Source organism: Lithobates pipiens, unplaced genomic scaffold (assembly GCF_037356315.1).
Source record: "Lithobates pipiens isolate NorthernLeopardFrog02 unplaced genomic scaffold, aLitPip1_a1.2 Scaffold_10, whole genome shotgun sequence".
In the NCBI taxonomy this organism is placed as follows: domain Eukaryota; kingdom Metazoa; phylum Chordata; class Amphibia; order Anura; family Ranidae; genus Lithobates; species Lithobates pipiens.
In genome coordinates, this window is record NW_027507686.1 from 167,066,065 (window position 1) to 167,092,901 (window position 26,837).

The 26,837-nt window shown below is 43.2% G+C and overlaps 1 protein-coding gene across 1 annotated transcript in view; it reads left to right on the forward strand.

Moving 5' to 3' along the window:
• Nucleotides 1–26,837, forward strand: part of NAALADL1 (N-acetylated alpha-linked acidic dipeptidase like 1) — a 97,764-nt gene that overhangs the window by 55,155 nt on the left and 15,772 nt on the right. The window contains exons 8-15 of the mRNA XM_077459409.1: nt 937–1,022; nt 2,276–2,395; nt 8,256–8,341; nt 10,188–10,251; nt 13,240–13,307; nt 15,980–16,071; nt 18,795–18,885; nt 25,665–25,746. Of these exons, the coding sequence (XP_077315535.1) occupies nt 937–1,022; nt 2,276–2,395; nt 8,256–8,341; nt 10,188–10,251; nt 13,240–13,307; nt 15,980–16,071; nt 18,795–18,885; nt 25,665–25,746 (689 nt within the window). The remainder of the gene's footprint in view (nt 1–936; nt 1,023–2,275; nt 2,396–8,255; nt 8,342–10,187; nt 10,252–13,239; nt 13,308–15,979; nt 16,072–18,794; nt 18,886–25,664; nt 25,747–26,837) is intronic.

A 26,837-nucleotide genomic window follows, 5' to 3' on the forward strand; every position in this document is an offset into this window, starting at 1 on the left:
AACTTTGTGGGAACAGTTTTGGCAAGGCTCCTTCAAGTTCCAACATGACTGCATACCAGTGCACAAAGCAAGGGATAGTAGAATACTACCAGAGATCTCTTAGTAGAATATACTACTTAAGCTCTCTTAGTATATTATACTCTCTTAGTAGAATTTCATTATAAAGCTTTCTTAGTGGAATATACTATTAGAATTGATTACTAGAGCTCTCTTAGTAGAATATACTAATAGAGCTTTCTTAGTAGCATATACTAGTAGAGCTGTCTTTGTAACCTATACTACACAGTTGCCCACAGTAAGGATAGAGTAAGTGAGAAGATGGCAAGCGGACATGTTTTTACACCCACTGGAGTTTTGCAATTCACATTTATTTTTACCAGTAAACTGTAATTATATAGTGAAATACAGTATTTAGAAATCTGTGTGACTGTTTTGATGTTGAATTTTAAAAGCAGCAGTGCCCTGTGAGATCAGCAAATCTGTAAGATCAGCATGCTTGCCACTGCCTTTAAAACTCAACATGAAAACACTAAGACAAATTTCAAGACTGTATTACACTATATAAGCTCAGTTAACTGGTAAAAATAAGTGTGAAATGTAACACTGCGGTGGTTGTTGCCTTCTCACTGTATCCTTACTGTAGCCGACTGCGGGGTGTACCAAGATGGCCATCATGGAATGTCACTTCTGTTACAAAATTTGACGGGTCGCCAAATCTGACAGAACACCACCTTTGATGCTAACATCATTGTAGTGTTTCCTGAAGAGCCTTGCATTAGAGTTGCTGTTCAAAGAGCACATTCACCACAATTTTAGTAATGACTTGCATGTAAAGGCCATAGTCCTGCTAAGTCTATATGAATGTTGTCAGTGTTAATTGTGTGCAAAATAAAGTGATGGTTAATATAAAAGATCTCCATGTCTTCTTTCCTCCAGTAATGTTCAGGTCAATGTGTACAATTATGTAACAATTAAGTCATCAGCAAATGTGATGGGCATTATCCGAGGAAGTGTGGAGCCTGGTAAGACCATCGACAGATTCTTCTTTTTTCCCGTTATTCCGTATTTGTTATTTTCAAATTATTTAATTGAGCAATAATAACATTTACATAATATAATAAAACCACAGTAATTAGTTTTCTTTTTGATTCATGTAATTTGAAATAATAATATGAGAATTTGCAATGCATTATTTATTCCTGAATATCGGGAAATCTTGTATTACTGCTTAAGGGAGAGAAGTATGTCTCCAGGCTATATCTATTCCTGTCTGTTGTATCAGCAGGGAGGAATGGCAATCAGACTAGACATTCTTGCAGGTTGACTTTTTTTGCATTCCAAATACATTATAATTCAGAAGGTATGAAAAATATATGGGTAAATGTAAAATGATAGTGTATTGTCAGGCATCAAATATTTTCAGTTCAAGTCATACAAAATGATATCCCGATTCTCTAAAATTATCCATACATACCCACTAATTAATAGCTCGGTAATCTATTTTTTCATGAAATGGTTTTCTCTGCCTCCTTGTAATGTCCTCCATAAACACCTGAACCCCCCTCCCCATGATCAGTGCATATTAGCTGTGGTCATGTGCACTGCTCTGTGCAAATTACAATCCTATGGCCCCTAGTCCATCTAATGCCGCGTACACACGACCAGACTTTCTGGCAGACTAGGTCCAACTAAATCAGTCCGTCGGACATTCTGATCGTGTGTGGGTTAATCTGATAGTTTTTCATTTAAAAATAGGACATGTTTCAAATCTGTCCAACGGACTCAATTCCTATCGGGAAAACCATTCGTTTGTGTGCTGGTCCGACGGTCCAAATACGACTCAAGGGCAGCTATTGGCTACTGGCTATTGAACTTCCTTTTTTAGTCCTGTCTTACGTCATCACGTTCAAAACGAACAGACTTTCGAACTAACTTAGTCCATTTGTGTGTGGGCAAGTCCGTTTGTTCGTCTATGCTATATAATTTCCGGTCATGCCTATTATATTTTGACAGCTCGCCCTGCTGACTGTCAAAATCAAAATCAAACAGTGGCTGCGTCTGATTAGATGCATCTGCTTTTCAGTTGACATTTTTCTGTCCGGCTACTTTGATTTTTCAATCTAAGTAGCTGTTGAGTGGAAAAAGTGTGACAGGCCCACCCACGGATAGAATTCCTGATTACCTGCCCGAAATTTGAACGCGTGCGTGGTCAACTTTATACTCTTTCAGATGCATATATAGCTATACTTAAACATGTTTCCATTTTCATTTGCAGACAGGTATATAATGTATGGAAATCACAGAGACAGCTGGGTCCATGGTGCAATAGATCCCAGCAGCGGAACTGCAGTCATGCTGGAAATCAGTAGAATTCTTGGGGAAAAGGTCAAAAAAGGTAAAAACTCACATACTGTAATTGTCAACTAACATACAGTGCCTTGGAAAAGTATTCACACCCCTTGAAATTTTCCACATGTTGTCATATTACAACCAAAAACTTAAATGTATTTTATTGGGATGTTATATGATAGACCAACACAAACTGGCACATAATTGTGAAGTGAAAGGAAAATGATAAATGGTTTTCACATTTTTTTACAAATAAATATGTGAAAAGTGTGGCGTGTATTCAGCCCCCTTTACTCTGATACCCATAAATTAAAAAAGTGGAACGAATTGCCCTCAGAAGTCACCTAATTAGTAAATAGAGTCCACCTGTGTGTAATTTAATCTCAGTATAAAAACGGCTGTTCTGTGGAGCCCTCTGAGGTTTGTTAGAAAAACCTTAGTGAACAAACAGCATCATGAAGAACACACCACACAGGTCAGGGATAAAGTTGTGGATACGTTTAAAGCAGGGTTAGATTATAAAAAAAAATATCCCAAGCTCTGCACATCTCACGAAGCACTGTTCAATCCATCATCTGAGAATGGAAAGAGTATGGCACAACTGCAAACTTACCAAGACATCGCTGTCCACCTAAACTGACAGGCCGGGAAAGGAGATCATTAATCAGAGAATCAGCCAAGAGGCCCATGGAAACTCTGGAGGAGTTGCAGAGATCCACAGCTAAGGTGGGAGAATCTGTCTACAGGACAACTATTAGTCGTGCACTCCATTAATCTGGCCTTTATGGAAGACTGGCAAGAAGAAAGACATTGTTAAAAGAAAGCCATAAGAAGTCCCATTTACAGTTTGTAAGAAACCATGTGGGGGACACAGCAAACATGTTTAGGAAGGTGCTCTGGTCAGATGAGACCAAACGTTTACTTTTTGGACTAAAAGCAAAACGTTATGTGTGGCAGAAAACTAACACTGCACATCAACCTGAACACACCATCCCCACCGAGAAACATGGTGGTGGCAGCATCATGTTGCGGGAATGCTTTTCTTCAGCAGGGACAGGGAAACTGGTCAGAGTTGATGGGGAGATGGATGGAGCCAAATACGGGGCAATCTTAGAAGAAAACCTACAAAAGACTTGAGACTGGGGTGGAGGTTCACCTTTCAGCAGGACAACGACCCTAGACATACAGCCAGAGCTACAATGGAATGGTTTAGATCAAAGCATATTCATGTGTTAGAATGGCCCAGACAAAGTCCAGACCTAAATCCAATTGAGAATCTGTGGCAAGCCTTGAAAATTGCTGTTCAGACGCTCTCCATCCAATCTGACAGAACTTACTATTTAGAGCAAAATGTGGTTCTACAAATTATTGACTCAGGGGAGCTGAATACAAATGCACGCCACGCTTTTCACATATTTATTTGTAAAAAAATTGAAAACCATTTATCATTTTCCTTCCACTTCACAATTATGTGGCACTTTGTGTTGGTCTATCACATAAAATCCCAATAAAATACATTTAGGTTTTTGTTTGTAACATGATAAAATGTGGAAAATTTCAAGGGGTATGAATACTTTTTCAAGGCACTGTATTATTACACGTGATGAACATTTGGTGTCAGTCTAAACAGTTTACAATAATAATGCTAACTATATATAAAGGATAGCTGTGTGTTGAAAGGCTACATGCACACAAGGGGTTGGGCCCATCAGTGTCATATCTTGGTATTTTTTGCCACATGTTCAGCACCCATCCCAGCTGCAAGCAGCCTGGCAAAAATGATGACAGGCTGAAATATGCGGCATGATTGATGCTGTATTGAGTGATACTCACATTCATCATATGCTTTCAGGGATGTACAGTATGCCCCAAATCCTGGAAAAAAATAAACAATACAATGTGCTGAAATGTGCATTGCATCGCCCTCTCATCACAGCTCACTGCAGGACTGAATGGACAGTTGCCGCTCACTAAAACAGCCGCCCCTGATACTTCAGTACCTAGAGAATAAAATCACCTGCTTACTTACACTGAATTTCCACTCCATACATTTTTTACAGAAGGGCAGCAGTGACTACTTCTCTCTCAAAACAAAAGTGATCTGGCATGGATTACTTTTCAGAGGGCATTAGAGCAGCAGCTGCCAGGCGTCTGCTGTTTTTTTTTAAGCGCCAAGGGGGATTGTATGTTAAAATACTGTACCACAACTGGTACAGCACATTGCCAATGATTTTAATGGGCACGTCTGAAAGGTGATGCCGCCTGTTAAATTCTGCAAGTCCTAAATCTTCCTCTTGGATTTAGGCTCAATTCACATCTATGCATGTTGCTTTTGAGCATATCTGCAGTGCTTTTTGCGGTGCTTGCCACGTTTTTGGACACACGTTTTTACCACGCTTTTGCCGTGTTTTGCGGGTTTCTTTTTTACAGTGTGGTTGCTTAGCAAAATTACGGTAAAAACGCAGTACTTGCGTTTTTGATGCGGGTCCATTGACTTCTATTACATGCAAAATGCTGCATTTTGCATGAAAAAAAGTCCCCGACCCTTTCCAGAAACGCAGAGGCACAAAAATGCATTGATGTGAATATGTGTCCATAGGAACCCATGCTAAAAAATTTCCCTGCATTTCTGCAAAATGCATCAAAAAACGCATTAGTGTGAATCAAGCCTAACAGTGGCTTTAGGATTGTGTAGATGGAGAGTTTAAATTTGTCTGTTTTTTTTCTTTGAGGGTTGAACTGAATGGACTTGTGTCTTTTTTTTGTCCCAATGCAGAGATTTCCCTTCACTTCCTGTCCCATAGTCAAAAAAGGAAGTGAGAGAAATCCTTGCAAATTAAGGGAATTCCTTGGGGCCCCCCAGGCCCCAGGACACCAGAATTAGTGTCCCCACTGGAAGATTTCCCCTCTATAACTTTTCTGGGACAGCCCAAAATTTTGGATTTCAATTTTCTTTCACGTTCAATAATAATGATAAACAGGACAAATAGGAAGGAAATCTCCTTAAATTATTTGTAAACCCTTACAGACCACTTTTTACTACAGGTAAGCTACCCTGGATATCTCCTAAAACTGCACGGTTTAGGAGATATCCCCTGTATCTGCATGTGCCGATGTCATCGGCACATGCGCACAGAAGCAACAGCACTTGCTTCAGTTATTGTGCTGTTACCCGCATGCACGGGAGTGACATCATTGCGGCTTCAGCCAATCACAGCATCGGAGCGATACCCGGAAGTAACTCCAGGAGCAATGTCGTCAGCTAGAGCGGTGTACGGGGACCACTACGGGGGCTTCGATCTAAGGTGAGTTTTTCATAATGAGCTAGTATGCTATGCATACTAGCTCATTATGCCTTTGTCTTGCAGGTTTTTTTTTTTATTAGTGGGTTTACAACCACTTTAACAGGGGCACAGATAGCAATAAAAACTGACAGGTGTTCTAATCCATCTCCACTCTATCCAATCCTAAAAAAAGTTTATCCTTTTAATCATACTTGAAATGCACATATTATTTAAGGGGAATATTTTTAGTGAAATTAAAGGTCTTGTGACAGAGTCTCTTTAACGCTCATTTGCACATGTTGCAATAAAAATGCTTCCCAACTCTGTTCAACACTAAAGAAGTCTTACTTAGGGATACACTTTACTTGAATAAATTCAATACTTATGCGCATTTACTGTACCCAGAAGTTTCAGTCTTTTGTTTTATGGCTCCCCTGAATGTGTTTTTTTAAAGTTTTTTTTTTAACTGTAAAACATTTTTTAATGTTTAGGGAAAAGTCCAATATCCTTTCAGGAGTCTGTTGATTTCCTAAGGGCCGGTTCACACAGGGGGCGACACGAGGCGACACGACTTGCCGTGCCGCGATCTGACAAGTCGCCCCCGTTCTGTACAATGGAACCGTTCTAAGAGGAGCAACTCGAGTCGCTCCGTCTTAGAAAAAAGGTTCCTGTACTACTTTTGGGCGACCTCGGGGCGACTTGCATTGACTTCTATACAGAAGTCATTTGCAAGTCGCCGCTGAGGTCGCAGCAGGTCGCAGCGAGGCAAGTCGTGTCGCCTCGCATCGCCCCCTGTGTGAACCGGCCCTTAGGCTCCATTCCCACCTGCGCATCGCATCGTGCAGCGCCGTATTTTTTCACACTTTTTTTTGCATGTTTGTCACACAATAGTATAGGGCAGTTGATTCACTTGAATGGGCTGCCCTACGCTCGACGAACATGCCAAAGTAGCACCTGGACTTTTTTTTGGCAGTGACCCTAGCTCGTTTTTGCAATGCACATTTTGGCAAATTGTTTGACAAAAAGCATGGTTGCTAAGTTCATTTGAGGTGTCATTAATAATTATTGGCACCACAAGCCTGTGATGAGCATTTTGGTGCATTTTTCAAATTTTTCTGTGCGGATTCCTGAAAACACGCATTTGTGTGCACTTTCCCCGAATGCAAAGAGGAAAGTTGGGCCTATGACTTAAAAGTGATATCTGAAAGAGTTGCAAAGTTGATGAGTTACAGAGTTGAAGTTGGTGAGTAATTGGATGAGTAAGATTAAGGCCTCTTTCTCTCTGAGGAGTAGGCACAGAGAGGCACAGACAACGGCAAGAATCAGAATTCTTGTGATTGGACAGACAGCTGTATGAAGCAATGACAGGCTGACAGGAGCCGTAGATGCAAGCCGATTGGTTCACCTGCCAGACTGTCTTATGCCCTGTACACACGGTCGGAAATTCTGACAGAAAATGTGCAATTGGATCGTGATGTCAGAAAATCCGATCGTGTGTGGGCTCCATCTGACTTTTTCCATCAGAATTTCCGACACACAACGTTTGAGAGCAGGATCTAAAATTTTCCGACAACAAAATCCAATCGTTTAAATTCCGATCACATGTAGACAATTCCAACGGACAAAGTGCCACGCATGCTCAGAATAAATTAAGAGACCACAGGTATTGGCTACTGGCCCATTTATAGTCCTGACGTACGTGGTATACGTCACCTCGTTAAGAACGATCTGATTTTCCGACAACTTTGTCCGACCGTGTGTATGCAAGACAAGTTTGGCACAAAATCCGTCAGAAAAAATCTGATGGATTTTGTTGTCAGAATGTCCAACCGTGTGTACAAGGCATTCGTTTGTACAGTCTGAGCGGCCGAAGTGGTCTGCAACCTCCTGTAAGCCCAGCCACAATATTCCGCAAATTTTCAATGCTGTCCATGTCTCTCTGAGGGAGATTTTATTATACTGGTGCACTCAGAATCTGCTGCAGTTGTGCACAGTAGCCAGTGAACTTCTAACTTCAGCTTATTCAAATAAAGTGATATTAAAGACTTGCTGTTTTTTTTTTAAAATACCTCCTCTGTGTAATGGTTTTGAACAGAGCAGCCCGGATTCCTCCTCTTCTCGGGTCCCTTGCCGGCGCACCTGGCCCCTCCCTCCTGCTGAGTGCCCCCACAACAAGTAGCTTGCTGTGGGGGCACCGAAGCAGGCTGCTTCCTGAGCCGCTGCTCTGCGAGTCCATTCCCACACAGCTGTGGCTTGGTCCTGCCCCCTCTCTCCTCATTGGGTCACTGGCTGTGATTGACAATGAGGAATGAGAGTCCCTGTAGAGCTGAGCCAGTGCACATCACTGGATCGGGATGGGGCTCAGACAAGTATTGGGGGGGGGGGGTTGCTGCACACAGAAGGTTTTTAACCTTCATGCATTGCGCCTTTACAACCACTTTAAGCTTTGGTAATAAAACCTGGTTACTATACAGAGTTGCAGCAGATGTTTCACTTTGCATTTTTAGTAATAACCCCTTCTGTGTTTACTCATCCATATGGATAAGGCCCAATTACTCATAATTGAATAGACTATGTTGTTTGTGTAGTTTATACTTGTTTAAAGATGCTTTTGCCTAATAGGAAAATGGCGCCCACGGAGAACAATTATTTTCGGGAGCTGGGGAGCTGAAGAATTTGGTCTAATTGGATCTACTGAATTTGCAGAGGTAATTCAGAGCTGAAGTTTAATCAGATTTGTTTTGCTTTTCTTGGTTCCTTCTATAGCCTTACATCAATATGCTAATTACATTGTAAATAAGACCTTTCCATTTGCATTACATACCTATCTTATATATATATATATTTTAGACCCAGTGATGTCTTTACTAGGCATCTGTGCTGCTCTATGCAATGCAAGCAGATCATGTCTGGTGGGAGGGATGTTAGGGTGCTGTACATAGCTTCCTGAAAACATCACAGCCTCCCTCATTACATCATTCAACAGCCCTCGGCCCTGATGCAAGCAGTGGGCTGGCTCTTGAGGAGAGTTATGCAAATATTAAAATGTCTTGATGGGTGGATGTCAGTTGGGAGGAATGGGCATTCCTTGACAGAGGTATGTGATGTTGGATGTCCTCCAGATAGGAAATTTAGATGGGGTTTATCTCAAACTTGCTGCAGCTTCTAATGTGAGATTAATATCAGAAGGTGACATTAAAGTAAGCAATTTCAGTGCAACAGAGGAGCTAGTACAACTGTGCAAGACTGAATGTAAGGCAGGAGTTCAGCTTTAAATTGTATGTAAACCCTAACAATTAACTGTTGGATAAGTGCATTAAAAACGTGTTGATCGTGTCAGAAATTAGGATCTGTTCTGTGTCTTCTGCACACTTCCTTTCCTCCTAGTTGTTATCTTGGATGACAGCATGATTATCCTGTATGTTGTAGAGATCTGACAGTAGGAGCGGTTGAACAGTTTAGCAAAAGACACTGGGCAGGGCTGACACTAATCCGTCCACAAAATAGTTACGTGTTGTCAGCCCACAAGAGGCCTTAAAGCAGAACTAATAGCTACACATGTGATCAGTAATGAAACCAGCCATTTGATGTCTTGAAACTTTGGTTGAGGTCACAAGCAACTGTGATGGTTATCATTCACATTGAATGCAACTGTTGTCATAAACAGCCTAATTTACGGATTTAGTTCCCCTTTAAGAGTTAAGTGCATTTCCAGCAGATCAACAAGTAGTTTTCTGTATATGTGGGGACTTTAAAGGCATACAACTTGTGGAAATGTGCATGTTCTGCAAATATGTACTGAATATGTGTTTCATTTTGCCCAACATACACTTTAAAGAAACTGCTGCTAGGCCAGTATGTAAGTTGATCATGCACATGTGTAGTGATCCCCTGGTGTTTCTGGGGAGAAGGGATTCCCTGAGTGCGGGGGCAGACTGACATTACCCAAGGGTGGGTCCATGGTCGCAGTGGACAATTGCAACAACGAAGGACGACAGTCACTTTTAATCTTTTTCTAAGATCTTCTTGATTTTGCTCACAGCAAGGGAGGTTTAGGGCTCCAGTAGCATGGGTTCCAGACTCCGTCACACATCTCCTCCATCCAAGGGAGTACCAGGATCCTCTGAGGTCAGAATTTCCACCTTGGGTGCTGTATCCTTCTTGATCAGGCAGGGCAGCTTGAGGAATCATGTTAGGCCCAAAAAGGCTCCTTCCAGTGACCCACCAGCGATCCTCCCTTCATTGGAAGTGTACATAAACAAATTGGTAATGTTGGTTGATCAGCCATATAAGAGGTAGTGAGTGCAGTGTGCTTCCAGCATTTTCTGCAATAGTACCACAGATTAGCAATTCCATGGTGAATACAAAGAAAAACATCACAACTATCATATTGCAATCCTTACAATTTCCCTTAAAAATAAATGCATAAGGGCATGCGCCGTGCATAAAGCTCCTCTAAATCACTTTCTTCAGTTTTATTAGTACTAATAGTAAAAATAGAAGTTTTTATCAACAGTAATTATAACCACTAAATTTTCTATTACTTTCTTATAGGAGTATTATAGCAAGCTGAGGGACAGAACAGCAGCCTATATCAATGTGGACATTTCAGTATTTGGTAAGGCCGTGAGTACATATTAGATAAAGTTCATCTTAAAGTGGACCTAGTGTTAGATATACAGCATATTTTTACGTGTTAAGTAATGCTTTTTTAGATACTGTAGGTAAACAACACTTGCAGATATTTCTTCTCATAGAGTAATAGAATGTTCTTTGGCAGTGACTTTAGCGCTCGTCATCCACCGGAGGCTGCTACTAACTTTGATTTTCGATCAGTCATCCAGTTGCTGGAATGGACCGCAGGCCCTGAGTTAAAGTGATTGTAAATGATCATCTTGTAAAACAACCGATTCAGTTTAAAGCAGAAAGTAAATGCAAAACATTTTTGTATAGATATAAAAAAAATTATAAATACCTATTTTTCCCTTTTTTATAAGTGATCACATTCCCTCTGTTCTCAGCTGCATAAGAGCTGGGGGAGGAGAAGCAGCAGCACACTGATCTTTCCAGTGAAGCTGTGCAGTGGGAGCATGTGAGGACAAGTCTGATCACTGGAGGAGAGCAGGCTGAGTTCCCAGCATAGCTAGAGAACTGACCACAACGTGCCTGATATTTGCCTCAGAAGCAAGTGTTTGGGTAACATACGCTTTAAAGAGGAAGTAAACCCTGGTGAGTTTATTTCCTCTTTGTCTCCCTGCAAAGGTAAAGCATAATGGGCTACTATGCATAGTAGCCCATTATGTGTCACCACTTACTTGACACAGGAGCCAGCGATGTCACCGCTGTCCCCTGTAGTCCGGAGCGTCCATCTTCTTCCGGGTATCACTGCTCCGGCCACTCACAGCGCCGGAGCAGCGATGATGTCACTCCCGCGCATGCACATGGGAGCCGCCACTAACGGCATATCGCCATTAGCAGTGGCATGCTGCTAACAGCGATAGTGCGCCTGCGCATGCACCGTAAACAGCTGTCACTGTCTTTTAGTAAATATCTCCTAAACCATGTAGGTTTAGGAGATATTTCTTGGACCTACAGGTAAGCCTTAATCTAGGCTTACCTGTAGGTCAAAGTGGTTTGTAAGGGTTTACAACCACTTTAACACAGTCATGTAAACCCTGATGCCTGTACAGTCATTTAATATATTAATTCTCTTTAATATATTTATTATTAATATATTATTAAACTTTCTTGACAACATTTGGATGAATTATAGGATAGAAGAAAAGAATGTGGTTAAAAATGGTAATGAAAACCTCGCTCTATTTTACCATGACCATTTTAACTAATGATGGCCATACGCACTTACATAAAAGATGTCAACCCATTCAGTTGATATGCCACGCAAGGAAGTGAATTTCAAACAATAGCTGTATTTAATTGTTTTGCAGATTCAAGCGTTTTCATTGAATTGCACATCGATTGGATTAAGAGAAAGAAACGCGTGGGGCCACCAAAAATCATACTAGTTTAACCACATAATAGCATGCCCCCCCATTCTATATGGCTTCTCATGTACCAAAAGCTAGTAGCCCTAGAGCCAATGGGCAGTGGCTGTCAGTTCTGCACCTTGTGCCTGGCCACTGTATGTGCAGATGTGTAAGCACCCTCAGTCTCAGACCATGTCCTGCCACTGGTTGTACATATGATTTTAGCAATTCTGTTGCATGTACTTAAACCGAGTTCCACCCAAAAGTGGAACTTCGGCTTACTCCTCTCCTCCCCCCACAGGTGCCACATTTGGCCCCTTTCGGGGGGGGGGGGGGCGCGGGGACCTGTTTTTGACAAGTACCCTGTCAACCCCTTCCATCAGACCTTGATGCGGCGAGGTACGTCTGAAGGCAAGCCCCCTCCTCCTTTCTCCTCCACTGGACCAATTGGAATGAGCATCGCACTTTGTGCATGCGCAGTAGGGAACAAGGCGTTAAGCTGAAAGGCTTCACTGCTGGGTTCCCTTTACAGGCAATGGTGGAGACTGCACCCAACAGCTGATCCGAAGATCGGCTGCGTTGCCGACATTGCGGGCTCCATGGACATGTAAATGTTCATATATTAAAAGTCAACAGCAGCAGTTTTTGTAGCTGCTGACTTTTCATTTTTCTTGTGGTGGGCGGAACTCCACTTTAAGAGGAAATACAATTGCATCAGTGTTCTTTTTTAAAGCTTGTTTTATTTTATTTATTAAAGTGGTTGTAAACCGATTACAACCACTTTAACCTACAGGTAAGCCTAGATTAAGGCTTACCTGTAGGTGCAAGAAATATCTCCCAAACCTAAAAGGTTTAGGAGATATTTGCAGAAATAGACATTGGGCGCAGGCGCACTGTGCATGCCGTTTTTAACGGCGATCATGCCGTTAGTGGCGGCACCAGCTCACATGCTCCGGCCAGTCACAGCGGGTCAACATGTCAGCGACGGAGGAGGTGAACCAGGGTCGCTTTGGGGGCTTCAATCTCAGGTAAGTAATTCATAATGAGCTAGTATGCTATGCATACTAGCTCATTATGCCTTTGTCCTGCAGTGTTTTTTTTTTTTTTCTAAAGAGATGGTTTACGTCCTCTTTAACTAGGTTCAGAATAACACAGCATATTAATTGAGAACATTTTGAAATTACAAGGGGTAGGAAAGAGGAATGCATTGTATCTGTGTTGCACCATAATTTTGACAGCATCTGAAACCTTCATAGAAATAGAGCATAATTGTCTCCATCATTCATTATTCAGACAGGTCTACAACATTTTTTATACTCTGGGGTTAATTTACTAAATGCAAATAGGCTGTTCACTTTGCATGGGAATTTTCCCTAGAGCTTAGTGAATGCAGTGGAATTTCACTTTGCAAAGAGTATCCTATCATGTGTAAGGAAAAAGTACAATTAAAAACAGATGTTTGTGAGTTATCAGTTTACAGAATCCTGGTCAATATTAATGCCACTATTGAGATATGATAAAGTACATGATTAACCATGTGTATGCAAATCATTTATTTATAGAAGATCAATGTATTTTTATATGCCATATTTCAATATAATATTCTTATATTCCACCAGCAAATGCCACACTTCGAGCACAAGGGACACCTCCAGTTCAGAATGTTATATTCACTGCTGCTAAACAGGTACAGAACACTGTTTGTCATATATAACATGAATCATGAGTTCAGGCAATCTGTGTTTTGCTTAGGGAACTGGTAAAGTGTTCCATAGTGACACTGTACTCCTCTGGGGAGACAGGTTCAGGATTTTTTGAACACTATGATTACTTAGTACCACTGTATATAATCATTACTTTTTTGAATGGCATACATTTATGCACCACTGTGTACTATTGTGATAGCTGTGATTGGCCACGGCTATCACATCGTACAGGTCAGCTGTGATTGGCCCCTGTACCATGTGATTACTGTGATCAGAGATCATAATAGTAAACACAATGGATACAAATGAAAGCCATTGTTGACAACAGACATGTGATCACTGTGATTGGTCACGTGGTAGCAGGGCCTCGCACAGCAGCCTGTTAAATGATCTATGTCCCACTGTGTCTGGTTTACACATTGGGGGTTATTTAGGAAAGACAAATCCACTTTGCACTGCAAGTGCACTTGGAAGTAAAGTTGCTGTAGATCTGAGGGGGACATGCAAGGGAAATAAAAAACAGTGTTTTAGCTTGCACATGATTGGATGATAAAATCAGCAGAGCTTCATCTCATTTCAGAGCATCCTTTCAGATCTACAGTGACTGCACTTACAAGTGCAGTTCCAAAGGCACTTTCAGTGCACTTGTAGTGCAAAGTGGATTTGCCATTAGTAAATCAACCCCAATGGGTCACAGATTGCGCTGCTGCACACCCCCTAGGGCAGGGGTGCCCAACCAGTGGCCCAGGGGCCACATGTGGCCAGCGGAGCCCTCTGATGTAGCCCACGACCTCCTGCTCTGGGATGGTGGTTTGATGAGCCCAGATTGCAGGTTGCCGACCTACCACCCCAGAGCATCAATGTTGTGAATGAAGCTGGCGGTAGAGAAAGCAAGAAGCTGCAGAGCCGCATAAGCTGATGCTTCCTGTAAAGTTCCAGCTCCTGTCACAATCGATACCAAATGCACTCTGCCTGGGACAGCAAAATCCAGGGAAAACTGAATGGAAGACTATTATTAAAGGTGTGTTTTTACTGAAATCAGTGTATATATGGGCATATCTGTTCTTCAGTGGTTACTAGGCTGCTGTTAAACGAATCCTGCACTGAGCCATAGACTTCTGTTATTACCTGCGGGTCTGGTGTGCTTTCAGAAAGTGCACCACACCTGCAGGATATAATAGAAGTCTATGGCAAAGTGCAGCTAACCTGCAGGGAAGCTACAGGTGCATGTGGCGCATCAGTGTGAAAGCAGCCTTAGGACCCAATGTGATCCTCCATTCACCTCTATGCCCATTTACCCCTGCTTACCTTGAATCTGATACGCTAAAAAACAAAACAAAAAAAAACAGAAGGGGAACTGTCCCCTTCCGTCAGATTGAATTGGAGGGCCCATAGTGTAGCATGGGCTGTGTCCACATCTGCCCATTACACTTTATTATTACACTACCAATTATTTTGGCCCGCGACCGATTACCGAGTCACTTTGATGGCCCTCGCTCTTCAAAAGGTTGGGCACCCCTGCCATAGGGAATAACTGTGCTCCTGCTCAGCCATCATTTTACAATAGGCTGGGTGGAAGGTGGTTAAAGGCCTCAAAAAGCTGCTTAAAGTTGAACTTCACTCTCTCCATCAATGATGACAATTGTTAATCCTTATGCTGCTAGCATTAGTAAAAGGATAGAAAAGTAGATCATATTTGCAGGTTTTAAACTTTTTTTTACATTTCTTTAGTTATTTCCTGGCTTCCAAGCTTAGGTAAATGATGTTATACATCCCAGGAGTCTTCAGGAGGGGAAGTGGTGAGGTGGAGAGGAGGTCCCTTTTCAGCTAACTACACCCTCTCCTGCTTGTATGCATACACTAAGCCCACGTACACACGGTCGGAGATTTTGCCAACCAAATCCGTCAGATTTTGCCCGTCGGATTTAGTCTGATGGATTGTGTCCGAAACTGTTGCATACACACGGTCGGGCCAAGTTGGCGAAAAATCCGATCTTTCAGAACGTGATGACGTAATTTCGTTACGATGGGACTACATTCAGGATAGTAGCCAATAGCTTTGATGTAGGAATTTGATCTGAGCATGCGTGGCACTTGGTCCGATGAAAATGCTCTACACATGATCGGATTAGGTCCGTCCGGCCCAGTTGGTCGGGAAATATTTCCAACATGTTTGAAAAATTGGGTCAGACGGAGATTCGGACGGAATCAGTCCGATGCATACCACACACAGTCGGATTATCTGACGACACGGTCCGATAAGACTCATTCCGACCATGTGTACAAGGGCTAAGGGCTGGTGGATTCCAGAAAGTAAATGCTACATGAATCACCTGCCCTTACTACTCAAGATGGCCATGGGCAGAAATCCTAGGGGGGTGTTTTTCAAAGTCATAACTCAACAAAATAAATCATGGAGACATAGATGGGTGGATGAGTTTTGAATATTAAAAATGAATTAAATACCATTTTTTATATGTTGTGGTCAGATGAAGTGCAGTTCCGCTTTAAAGCTTACTGAAAGCTTTGCAAATATCATGCAAATGTTTGCTCTACACATTTTTTTTTTTTTTACTGAAGCTATATACAAGGTCTTAGGATATAGGTCTCCTTCCTAGCAGCTGTTTATATTCTTACATATTTTGTATTGTAGGTACAAACCCCTGTCAGTTCTCTTAACGTTTATGATAACTGGATCCGCCACTTTAACCGCTCCAGCTCAGTCTATGGAGGTTTAATACCAAGGTAAGAACCCAATTTCATAGTTTATTTGCATCCATTTTTTTAGCATTACCCAAATTATATGCAAGACAGTGTATTATGGGTTTGAATTGTATTTCCATCATTGTTTAACAAACCGACTGAATGTCAATCTTACATATTTAACAATTTCCACACTTTGGGCGTACTACACACACCACCAAAAAAGGTCATCATTGTACACAGGGTGTAGCACATCCAGCCCTTCTCCAGTACACAGCAATTCGGCTCTGAATAATCAAAGCCAAATTAACGTGTACACAAAGAAGGTCTATGAAGCTGCAGGTGGCAAAAAAAGCAATGTTGGACAATGTTTATCAACAAGCTGCTCCGACAAACAATACAAAGTAACATTATGTTACATTTGTATCTTTTATGATCATTTATCTGCAGATGATGGTAGTAAGTAACCTGACAAGTAAAAATTATTTTGTTTAAATAAAATGTTCCTCTGTTAACTCCTTATTCTCCTTATCCATTCAATTATTATTTTCCCTACTGATTTTTTTTGTTTGTTTTCTATTTTTTAACCATTAATATTTTCACTTTTTTTGTTTTTTATTTGCTAATATTTCTACACATTTAACATATATTTACATGTTTCAATTTTTTTTTTTAAAAAGCACAACACAAAAAAAATACACTTAATTTATTTTTGTAAATAACAAAAATATATATGTAATACCGCGTTATCTTTAGTAATAATGACAAAGTTATTGCAGAATAAGTAAGGTCCGGTTCACACTGAGGCAGCATGACTTACAGCGCGACTGCCTCAGGCGACCTGGACGCTACCGCTGCGGCGACTTGCAAAATGACTTCTGTATAGAAGTCAATGCAAGTCGCCTCCAAAGTCGTACAGGAACCTTTTTCTAAGTCGGAGAGACTTGTGTCACTCCGATTAGAACGGTTCCATTGTACAGAATGGGACGCTACTTGTCAGGCGGCTAAGTCGCCTGACAAGTTGTCCTAGTGTGAACCGACCCTTAGTCTATAGCAGAAATGTAAATATTGCTCTGGTCCATAGGGGGTGAACAGGGGTGAGTCAGAGTGGCACACATGGCACACATGTTTAATGTCCAACCTGTGTGACAACCATGGCTCCCACTATAGCTACAGTGTGTGATAAATTAGTGTAGACATGAAGGGATGGAGGGGATGGAAGAGATGGAAATACTCTTATTTGCAGGATTACCAGTGGAAAATAAAGTAAAAAGACCAGAAGAAAAGGATAACTAATGCAACCCCCACATGTAAGGACTGGTAAGCTGCAATATGATTCTGGTTTTGGGTTTAGATAGAAATTGTCAATACCATAATGTAAGTAGTGACATTTATATAGGACCATATCCAGTACCACATACACAGAAAATCTAGGATTGCAATATTAAAGCGGTATTAAACCCAAAACAAAAATGTAATATAGTGCAGCTTACCAATTATTAGATGTAGTGGTTGCATTATTTTTCTTTTTTAGGCTTTTTTCTCATCTGTTTTCACCTGGTGATCTGGCCAGTAACACACCTCCTGTATCCGGCTTCATGCACACTGGGGCTTTTGTAAATGCTTTTCATAGCAGGAAAAAATCAGCAAAACTACACCCAAGCTGCGTTTTTCCAAACAAGTTTAGCCGCGTCAATTGCTTGGGTGTTTGTTTATTTCATTGTCCAGAATATTAATTTATTCTGGCTATAGAAATTAAAAAAAAATCTCCCTACTGCTGCAGTTGGAGGGATCTTAATCCTCCTCATGCATTTGCCCTATTTACAAAAACGTTTTCAGAACTTCCAGCATTGTTGTCCCTCATCTTCCTCCTGTTGTCCCTACATTCTCCTAGTGCGCTCAACCCCTAAGGGGCCGCTGGATGAACTTGATCAGATCGAAAAAAAATAGATTGCAGCTCAGGTGATTACAGCAAATCCATACATTAAGATTAGGCAGCCCAGGGCAGGGGTGCTACAGAAATATTCATACATACTGTAAATCACCCATAGATGAATATAGGGACAACAGAAGGAAGATGAGGGACTACAATGCGGAAAGTTTTGGCAAATGCATAAGGAGGACTAATGCCGTGTTCACATGATCGCGCATTCCGACAACAAAACCCATGGGATTTTTTTCCGACGGATGTCGGCTCAAACTTGGCTCAAACTTGACTTGCATACACACGGTCACACAATGTTGTCGGAAATTCCGAACGTCAAGAAGGCGGTGACGTACAACGAGCCGAGAAAATTTAAGTTCCATAGCCAGTGCGGCTCTTCTGCTTGATTCCGAGTATGGGTAGAACTTTGTATGTCAGAATTGTGTACACACGATCGGAATTTCCGTCAACGGCTTTTGTTGTCGGAAAATTAGAGATCCAGACAGTTGTCTGAAATTCCAATGGAAAATGTCCGATGGAGCTGAAACACGGTTAGAATTTCCGACACAAAGCTCCCATCGAACATTTTCCATCAGAAAATCCGACCGTGTGTACGTGGCATAAGACTCCTCCAGCTGCAGCAGTAAGGGAGAGGCTCCAAGACAGAAGAGCAGAATCAGAATTATTCCGGAGATGTTTCAAACATAGTGAGGTAAAATAAGCCAGTGGGATACTAAACTTACCGGTAGCTAGCAAAAACTGAAACGTGACTTTTGTGTACTAACAAACTCTGCTTTCCATCAGCTACAATGCATGCATTTATTCTCTGATGTCCATACAGGTTGGGTACACTTGGAGCTGGGAGTGACTACGCCCCTTTCCTTCATTATTTGGGTATCACGTGCATGGACCTTGCCTACACCTATGACTCGGTAATACATTCCACCCATAGTTCATGAGAGCTAATCACTTTAACAACAAAAAGCATTATATACCGTATTTTTCCATGTATAAGACGCTACTTTATCCTTAAATTGTTAGACTGAAATTCGAGCAGCGTCTTATACACTGTCAGTCAGCCTGGGAGAGAGCCGCGCGGGTGCGTAGATGGTCATAGCTTGTGAACGGCTTCCTCCAATCACGAGCCGTATGTTAGTGATGTCAGCTGGAGATAGAGGAGGAGGTGGAGAGTGCGCAGATGCGATCCCGTTCGACGTGGAGACTGCGCAGATGCAGAGAGCGGAGCGTTTTGAGCCCAAGATGTCACAGAATAATAAAAGTAAGAGACTGTCTTATTCTGCAAAATTCAAACTCAGTGTAGTTAGCTATGCAAAAGAGCATGGGAATAGAGCTGCAGAGAGACAGTTGACTGTGACTCAGAAGACAGCAGTGATGCAAAAGAAGTTGAAGAGATTCTGTCTGGAACTAGTGATGAAGAAGAGAACATTGATGCAACAGAGGTTGAATAAAGTGATATGATGCATAATATACTGGTATGTAAACGTTAATTACTAATTAAAACTGTGTTCTGTTTTACCTGTTTAAAATATGGATGGATTTCTTAATTCTGGGTTGCAAAAGTGGGGGGCGTCTTATACATGGGGGCGTCTTATACACGGAAAAATACGGTAGCTCAAGTGAAAATAAACAGATCAGTAAAGTTCCAGGAAAACTAAATCTGACTATCCATAACATTTGCATTTTGCTACATTTGTACAGAAGTTGATTTTTTTGATCACTTATACTATAAAAAATGTTAACCCATGTTGTCAGATCTGTGTTAAATGAAATGTATAGTGCTATATACACATTTTCTTTATTTACGTTCATTTTAAATATTTAAAATTTACCATGTTTAGCCAACAGATGGATCTTCGGTGATTGCAAATTTCCCACAGTACTTCTGTGCTGTAAAGACATTTTTTTTAAATATAATCTTTATTCATACATTTTGAGATACAAAGCAATAGACTGAGATCCCACTCCATTGCACTTAAAGAGGACCTCCACCGCTCATCGGAACCCCCCCCCCCCCCCGGTGCCACCTTTCAGGGGGGAGGGGGGTGCAGATACCTGTATAATCCAGCCATCTGCACCCATTTCCGGAACAAGCTAGCTGCAGCTAGCTGCAGATGCCCCCCCCCCCCGTTGAGTTCTGGGTAACACACAGTTCACAGGAGACAGTGGGGACCAGTGGAGACGCGCAGCGCGACTTGTGCATGCGCAGTAGGGAACCGGTCAGTGAAGCCGCAACATTTCACTTCCCGATACCCTGACAGAGTATGACGCCGGTTGCAGCTGAGAGATGAGCGATTGCTTGTCATCTGCTGCCTACATCGCTGGACCCTGGAACAGGTAAGTGTCCATTTATTAAAAGTCAGCAGCTGCAGTATTTGTAGCTGCTGACTTGTAATATTTTTTTTTTAAGGTGCAACTCCTTTTTAAGTGTAACGTATGAAAGTATATATATATATATATATATATATATATTGTATCACCATTTGTCACAAAGAAGCTTACAAGGTTGCAATACAGAGTAAAAGAAATAAAAAACAAAAACAAAAAAGAGAACCTTCAGAAAAAAAAAGGATAAGGAGTGTGTGTATGGGAGGGGGGTTAACATTCCTGAGTTCCATGAAGGTCCATAGAAGCAGGTAGTCAGCTTTCACAGGTCAGATAACCACAAGTGCAACACAGAGCATAATGACATAATGTAAGTGCTAATGGCATTGAGAGCATCTTGAGTGAGCTAGCATCTAGGTTCCAGCCACTCTTGATAAAACTTATTTTTCAGTGAACCAATTTTCAGAAACCATGAAACCAGACCGAAACGGAAGTACAATTAAATCACACTTGTTTAGTAATACAAGTAAAAAGAACAAACGTAGTCAAAACATAAATTAAAAAAGTGTAATACTGCGCTGACCTAATAAAAGTAGACAAACAATACTAACTGCTACAACTAAATTATGTGAGATACCCACACCAAAACAACAATACCAATACTAATTAGCTGCGCTGAAAGAAAACATACATAAATTGCCTCAAAGTACCAATGAGACTAGTGGGACATTAACCACTTGAGATCCGCGCTATAGCCAAATGACGGCTACAGCGCGGATCTCCTTTTCCGGGACGACGTCAATAGACGTAGTCCCGTGTACGAGCGGCCTGCGCGCCCCCTGAGGGGCGCGCGCGGCGCGCTCTGTGATCGGCGAGTCCATGAGACTCGCCTGATCACCGATCCGTGCAAGGGGTCGATCCCGACCCCTTATCACGTGATCAGCTGTCAGCCAATGACAGCTGATCATGTGATATAACGGAGCCGGTAATCGGCTAGTATTCCTCCTCGCGCTGATAGCGCGAGGAGAAAATAAAAAAAGCCGATCACCGGCGGCCGTAATCGGGACATCAGTCCCGATCACGGCCAGCAATGCAAGCGACCACCTGCCCCCTGCCAGTGCCCACCTGCCCCCTGCAGTGCCATCCTGAATTAAAGTAAGTGCCCCCCATCAGTGACACCCAGCAGTGCCCACAGTGCCACCCAGCAGTGCCCACAGTGCCACCCACAGTGCCACCCAGCAGTGCCACCCACAGTGCCCACAATCTGCCTCAAAGGTGCTGCACCCCAGTGCCGCCCATCAGTGCCCAGCAGTGCCGCCCATCAGTGCCCAGCAGTGCCACCTATCAGAGCCACCTATCAGTGCCACCTATCAGTGCCCATCAGTCCCATCTATCAGTGGTACCTATCAGTGCCCATCCGTGCCACTTATCCGTGCCACCCATCCGTGCCATCTTATCTGTGCCCATCTTTGCCCATCAGTGCCGCCTTATCTGTGCCCATCGGTGCCGCCTTATCTGTGCCTATTAGTGCCGCCTTAACTATGCCTATCAGTGCCCACCAGTGCAGCCTATCAGTGCCCACAAATGCAGCCCATCAGTGCCCACCAATGCAGCCTATCAGTGCCGCCTAATCAGCGCACTTCAACGAAGGAGAAAAATGACCCGTTTGCAAAATTTTATAACAAACTATTAAAACATGATTTTTTTTTTTTTTTTGCATCTTTTTTTGTTTGTTTAGCAAAAAATAAAACTCCGAGCTGTAACTAAATACCACCAAAAGAAAGCTCTATTTGTGGGAAAAAAATGATAAAAATTTCATTTGGGTACAGTGTTGTATGCCCGCGCAATTGTCATTCAAAGTGCATCAGCGCTGAAAGCTGAAAATTGGTCTGGGACTGAGGGGGGTTTAAGTGCCCAGTAAGCAAGTGGTTAAAGAAAAAAATTTAAATACACTGTACCTGCTGACTTTTAATAAGCACACTTACCTGTCCAGGGCGCTCGCGATGTCGGCCGCCCGAGGCTGACCCATCCCTCGGCTCTCGGGTCCCGGCGCCGCCATTCTTCACTGCGGCTTCACTGCCCGTTTTCTACTGCGCATGTGCAAAACGCGCATCGCTTTGTGAATGGGGCACGCTGTGTTCTGGGGCATACAACAATAAAAACTGACAGGTGTTCTAATCCCTCTGCTCTCCATCCAAAACTAATTAAAAAAAAAGTTTTACCTTTAGTTATACAGTGGGTATATAAAAGAATCACGTTTTGTTGCTTTGCAGCTTGAAATGAAGAGAAACAGTTTTTCTTTTACCCAGCTGTATTTACTAGTGCAACTTAATTCAAAAACAGAATCACTGAGTTGGAAAAAGGATCACCCCCCCCCCTTATGTTAGTATTTTGTTGGACCACTTTTTGCTTTAATTACAGCCTTTAGTCTGTTGGGATATGTCTCTACTAACGTTGCACATCTAGACTTTGCAATATTTGGTCCCTCCTCTTTGCAGAACTGCTAATGTTCAGTTAAATTTGATGGTGACCATTAGTGGACTGCAGTCTTCAAGTCATTCCACAGATTTTCAATGGGGTTTAAGTCAGGGCTCTGATTAAGCCATGCAAGGACATTCACTCTTTTCTCCTTCAACTGCTGTGTGGTCATATTTGCTGTGTGCTTTTTTTGAAAATGTATGTTTATTGAAGATTTTTTAACACACATATAACATACAAACGTACAAAAGGGACCCCAAAACAAAACCCCCACCCCCCACCCAACAAACTCCTCCTTGTGCAGCCCTCCGCTCAACTTCTTAGCTCATTTTATGAACACAACCGTATCTCCCATACAACAAAAATGACTCATACCGTAACTGATGATTGGAATACCCAGAATGAAGATGTATACCAACCCAAATATAGCAGCACCCGCCCCGCCCCTCCCCCATCCCTCAAGGGGGCACCTCCCGCCTAGCAATTAATTCACAGTATCTGCAGCATCAAGCCAGCATCTCCACACCCTCTCAAACTTAGTAGGACAACCTCTACTGAGATAAGTGGCTTTGTATAACGGCAAAGCTTTATTAATTAATCCCTTCCAGTAGGAAATCGTTGGAGGTGCAGGTTTCTTCCAGCATAACAGGATAGCTTTACGTGCATAAAATAACGCCAGAGAAATCAGAGTCCTCTGCGCCTTTCGAGGTGCCAACTCCTCCACCAGCCCAAGCAAACACGTCGCGACCGTGACCGGAATCGGCACCGAAAGTACAGACTGTAAGACCTGCGTTACACCCTTCCAGAACTCAACAATCTGCGGACACAGCCAAAACACATGGTCAAAGTCAGCTCGGTCAGCTGTGCAACGCCAGCATCCCTCCGCACCCGTACCATAAATTCTGGCCAGTCTAGCCGGGGTGTAATATATTCTATGCAGTAATTTAAACTGAATAAGTCTGTCTCTAGCCGAGACTAGGGTCTGAAACGGGTAGCCCCACATGTCATCCCAATCCTCCCCGTCAAAGTCAGGTACCAAGGCACTCCAGATGTCTCTACATTTTTGGATAGGCTTTGGTCTGTCATGGAACAACAGTCTGTACACTACGGAAAGAGGCTTTTTCAGGTCCTCCGTCTGCAGCGTCTTCTCCAGAGGCGACACTCCCATCTCCACAGCCCCAGTACCGAACTGAGAGAGAAAAGCGTGCCGCAACTGCAGGTATCGAAAGAAATACCAATTTGGAAGATCATATTGAACCTTAAGCTGATCAAACGGTAAAAGTTTCCCCCGTCCTACCACATGTTTCAACTGTTTAACACCAACTTTGGCCCATATAACCGGATCTGGGATTTCTCCAAAGTGCGGCAATTTAGGATTAAACCACAGAGGAGTGTCAGGAGACCAACTCCCCTCTGGTTGTTTCAGCAAGGCCTGCACCTTGTCCCAGGCCCGTATTGTTGCTCGCATCGAGGCCGTCAGCTCCAATGAAGCCTTCGGACCTCTATACACCAAATAAGACAAGCTTTCGTACGAGCCCAACAGAGCTGCCTCCAGTACATTTGTCGAATCCCCGTCCTCCCGCATCAGCCAGTGGCCAGCAACCACCATTTGCCCAGCTAGATAATATTTAAAAAGATCCGGCAGTGCCAAACCACCCTGACCCCATGGCTACTGCAAAACCCTAAGGCTTATTCTGGGGTGTGTAGTGGCCCATAAAAAGGAGCCAAAAAGACTGTTGACCCGCCGAAAAAACGAACAGGGAACCCAAATTGGAGAATTACGCAGAAAATAGAGAAATACTGGCAGAACCTTCATTTTAAGCAAATTAACCCTACCAATGAGGGACAGTGGCAGATGCTTCCAAGCTTCCAACTGAACCTTAGCCCTGGTCAACAAGGGGGAGAGATTCAGAGACATATAATCGCCCACTCTCTGTGAAACTTTCACTCCCAAGTACTTAAATTCCTGCACCCAGGCAATGGGAACTCTTGTGGTTGCCAGCGCTCGCGCCCCCCCCATCTATATCCATCAAGTTGGACTTCTCCCAATTAACCCGGAGTCCAGAGAACTCAGCAAATTTGTCGAGTACCCCGAACACTGCCTCCAAGGAGGGCCCTGCATCCTTCAAGAAGAGGAGCATGTCATCCGCATAGAGCGCAATGCACTCCCTAATACCCCCCACCTCTAGAGCACCCACCCCAGGCGATTGCCTCAAGGCTATAGCCAGTGGTTCTATAGCCAATGCAAACAAAAATGGGGATAGTGGACACCCCTGACGCGTGCCCCTATTGACGCTAAACTGAGGCGAGACTGAATTGGCTATTTTAATACCCACCTGTGGCGAACTATACAACAAAGCAATCCAGGTGACATAGATCTCGCCAAAGCCCATGCTCCGCAGAACCCTCAACAGGTATTGCCAGTCCACCGAATCAAAGGCCTTGGCATTTGCTGTGTGCTTTGAGTCATTGTCATGTTGGAAGGTAAACCTTCTTCCCATTGACAACTTCTGGCAACAGATCTTCCTCCAGAATTTGATGGTATTTTACCCTATCCATTTTTCTTCTAGCCTGACAAGTGATCCAGTCCCTGCAGAGAAATACCCCCATAACAGGATATTACCACCTCCATGCTTTACTGTATGAATTGTGTTATTTGGATGGTGAGCTGTATTGTATTTCCGCTAGACATATCGTTTAGTGTTGAGGTCAAATAATTCAATTTTAGGAAAGAGATGTTATGGTCAGATGAGACTTCTTGTTTTAAGAAATAAGCATAGATTTACTATATAACAGCATCACTGTATGATTTTGACTTTGTGTCTGTTTAATATCAGTCTTCATGGAGATCCATATTGATTGTTGACTTGCATATTTTTCCATCCTACAGAGCAAGACATCAGCACGAATCTATCCAGCTTACCATACTGCATATGACACATTTGATTACACAGCTAATCACATCGATCCAGGTAACAATTGGTGGATTAAATTTCTTGCATATGGATGCAGTATCATGTGTCTGTATTGCATACAGTGAAGCGGTGGCGGCTGGTATTTGGCAGGCAGCTTGGTGCAGCAGCTTGGCTCCTAGTCCTCTCCTGCATGGCAGCTTCCAGCTCCTCCCCTCCTCCTTCTAGGCATTCAATAGGATCGCATATCCTTTCAGCCAATCAGGTGACCGGTGTCTTATAAGAAGGAAATGTGGTCACTGGCTCTGGGATGGGAGCAGAGAGGACCCCTGGGATGAGAGCAGAGAGGACCCCTGGGATGAGAGCAGAGAGGACCCCTGGGATGAGAGCAGAGAGGAACCCTGGGATGAGAGCAGAGAGGAACCCTGGGATGAGAGCAGAGAGGAACCCTGGGATGAGAGCAGAGAGGAACCCTGGGATGAGAGCAGAGAGGAACCCTGGGATGAGAGCAGAGATAAGGCCCTGGAATGGGAGCAGAGAGGGACCTTGGGATGAGGGCAGAGGGGGATCCCTGAGATAAGGAAAGAGAGGGACCCTGGGATGAGGTCAAAGGGGGGCCCCTGGGATTAGAGCAGAGAGGGGGTAGGGTGACCACATTTCCAAACTGCCATTGTAATAATAGACCCTCTCCCTTAGTACAGACCCCTCTCTCCACTATGTATAGACCCCCTCCCCCAGTATGGACCCCCCTCTCCACCAAGTATAGACCCCCTCCCTCAGTACAGACCCCCTTCTCCACCAAGTATAGACCCCCTCCCTCAGTATGGACCCCCCTCCACTGGGGGGGGACTTTTTACCTTTTTCCTGATCACTGTCCACCGAGATCCTAACCCAGACTGCAGTGGCGGTGGTGTTTTTGGGGCTGCCCCCGCTGACAGCATGGGGGAGAGCGTTCGGCGCAAAGGAGGAGAAAGTTAACTTCTCTGCTTTGCATGCTGGGCAGAGTGAGTCGCGGCTGTGAACTCCGTTTTGCATGCTGTGCAGAGTGAGTCGTGGCTGTGAGGTCACTGCGCCAGGCGGCTCTAGCAACCAGGGGCCAGAGTCTCAGGTGGAGGTGGAGCTGGAGGCGGAGTGAGTGCCAGCACTATGGC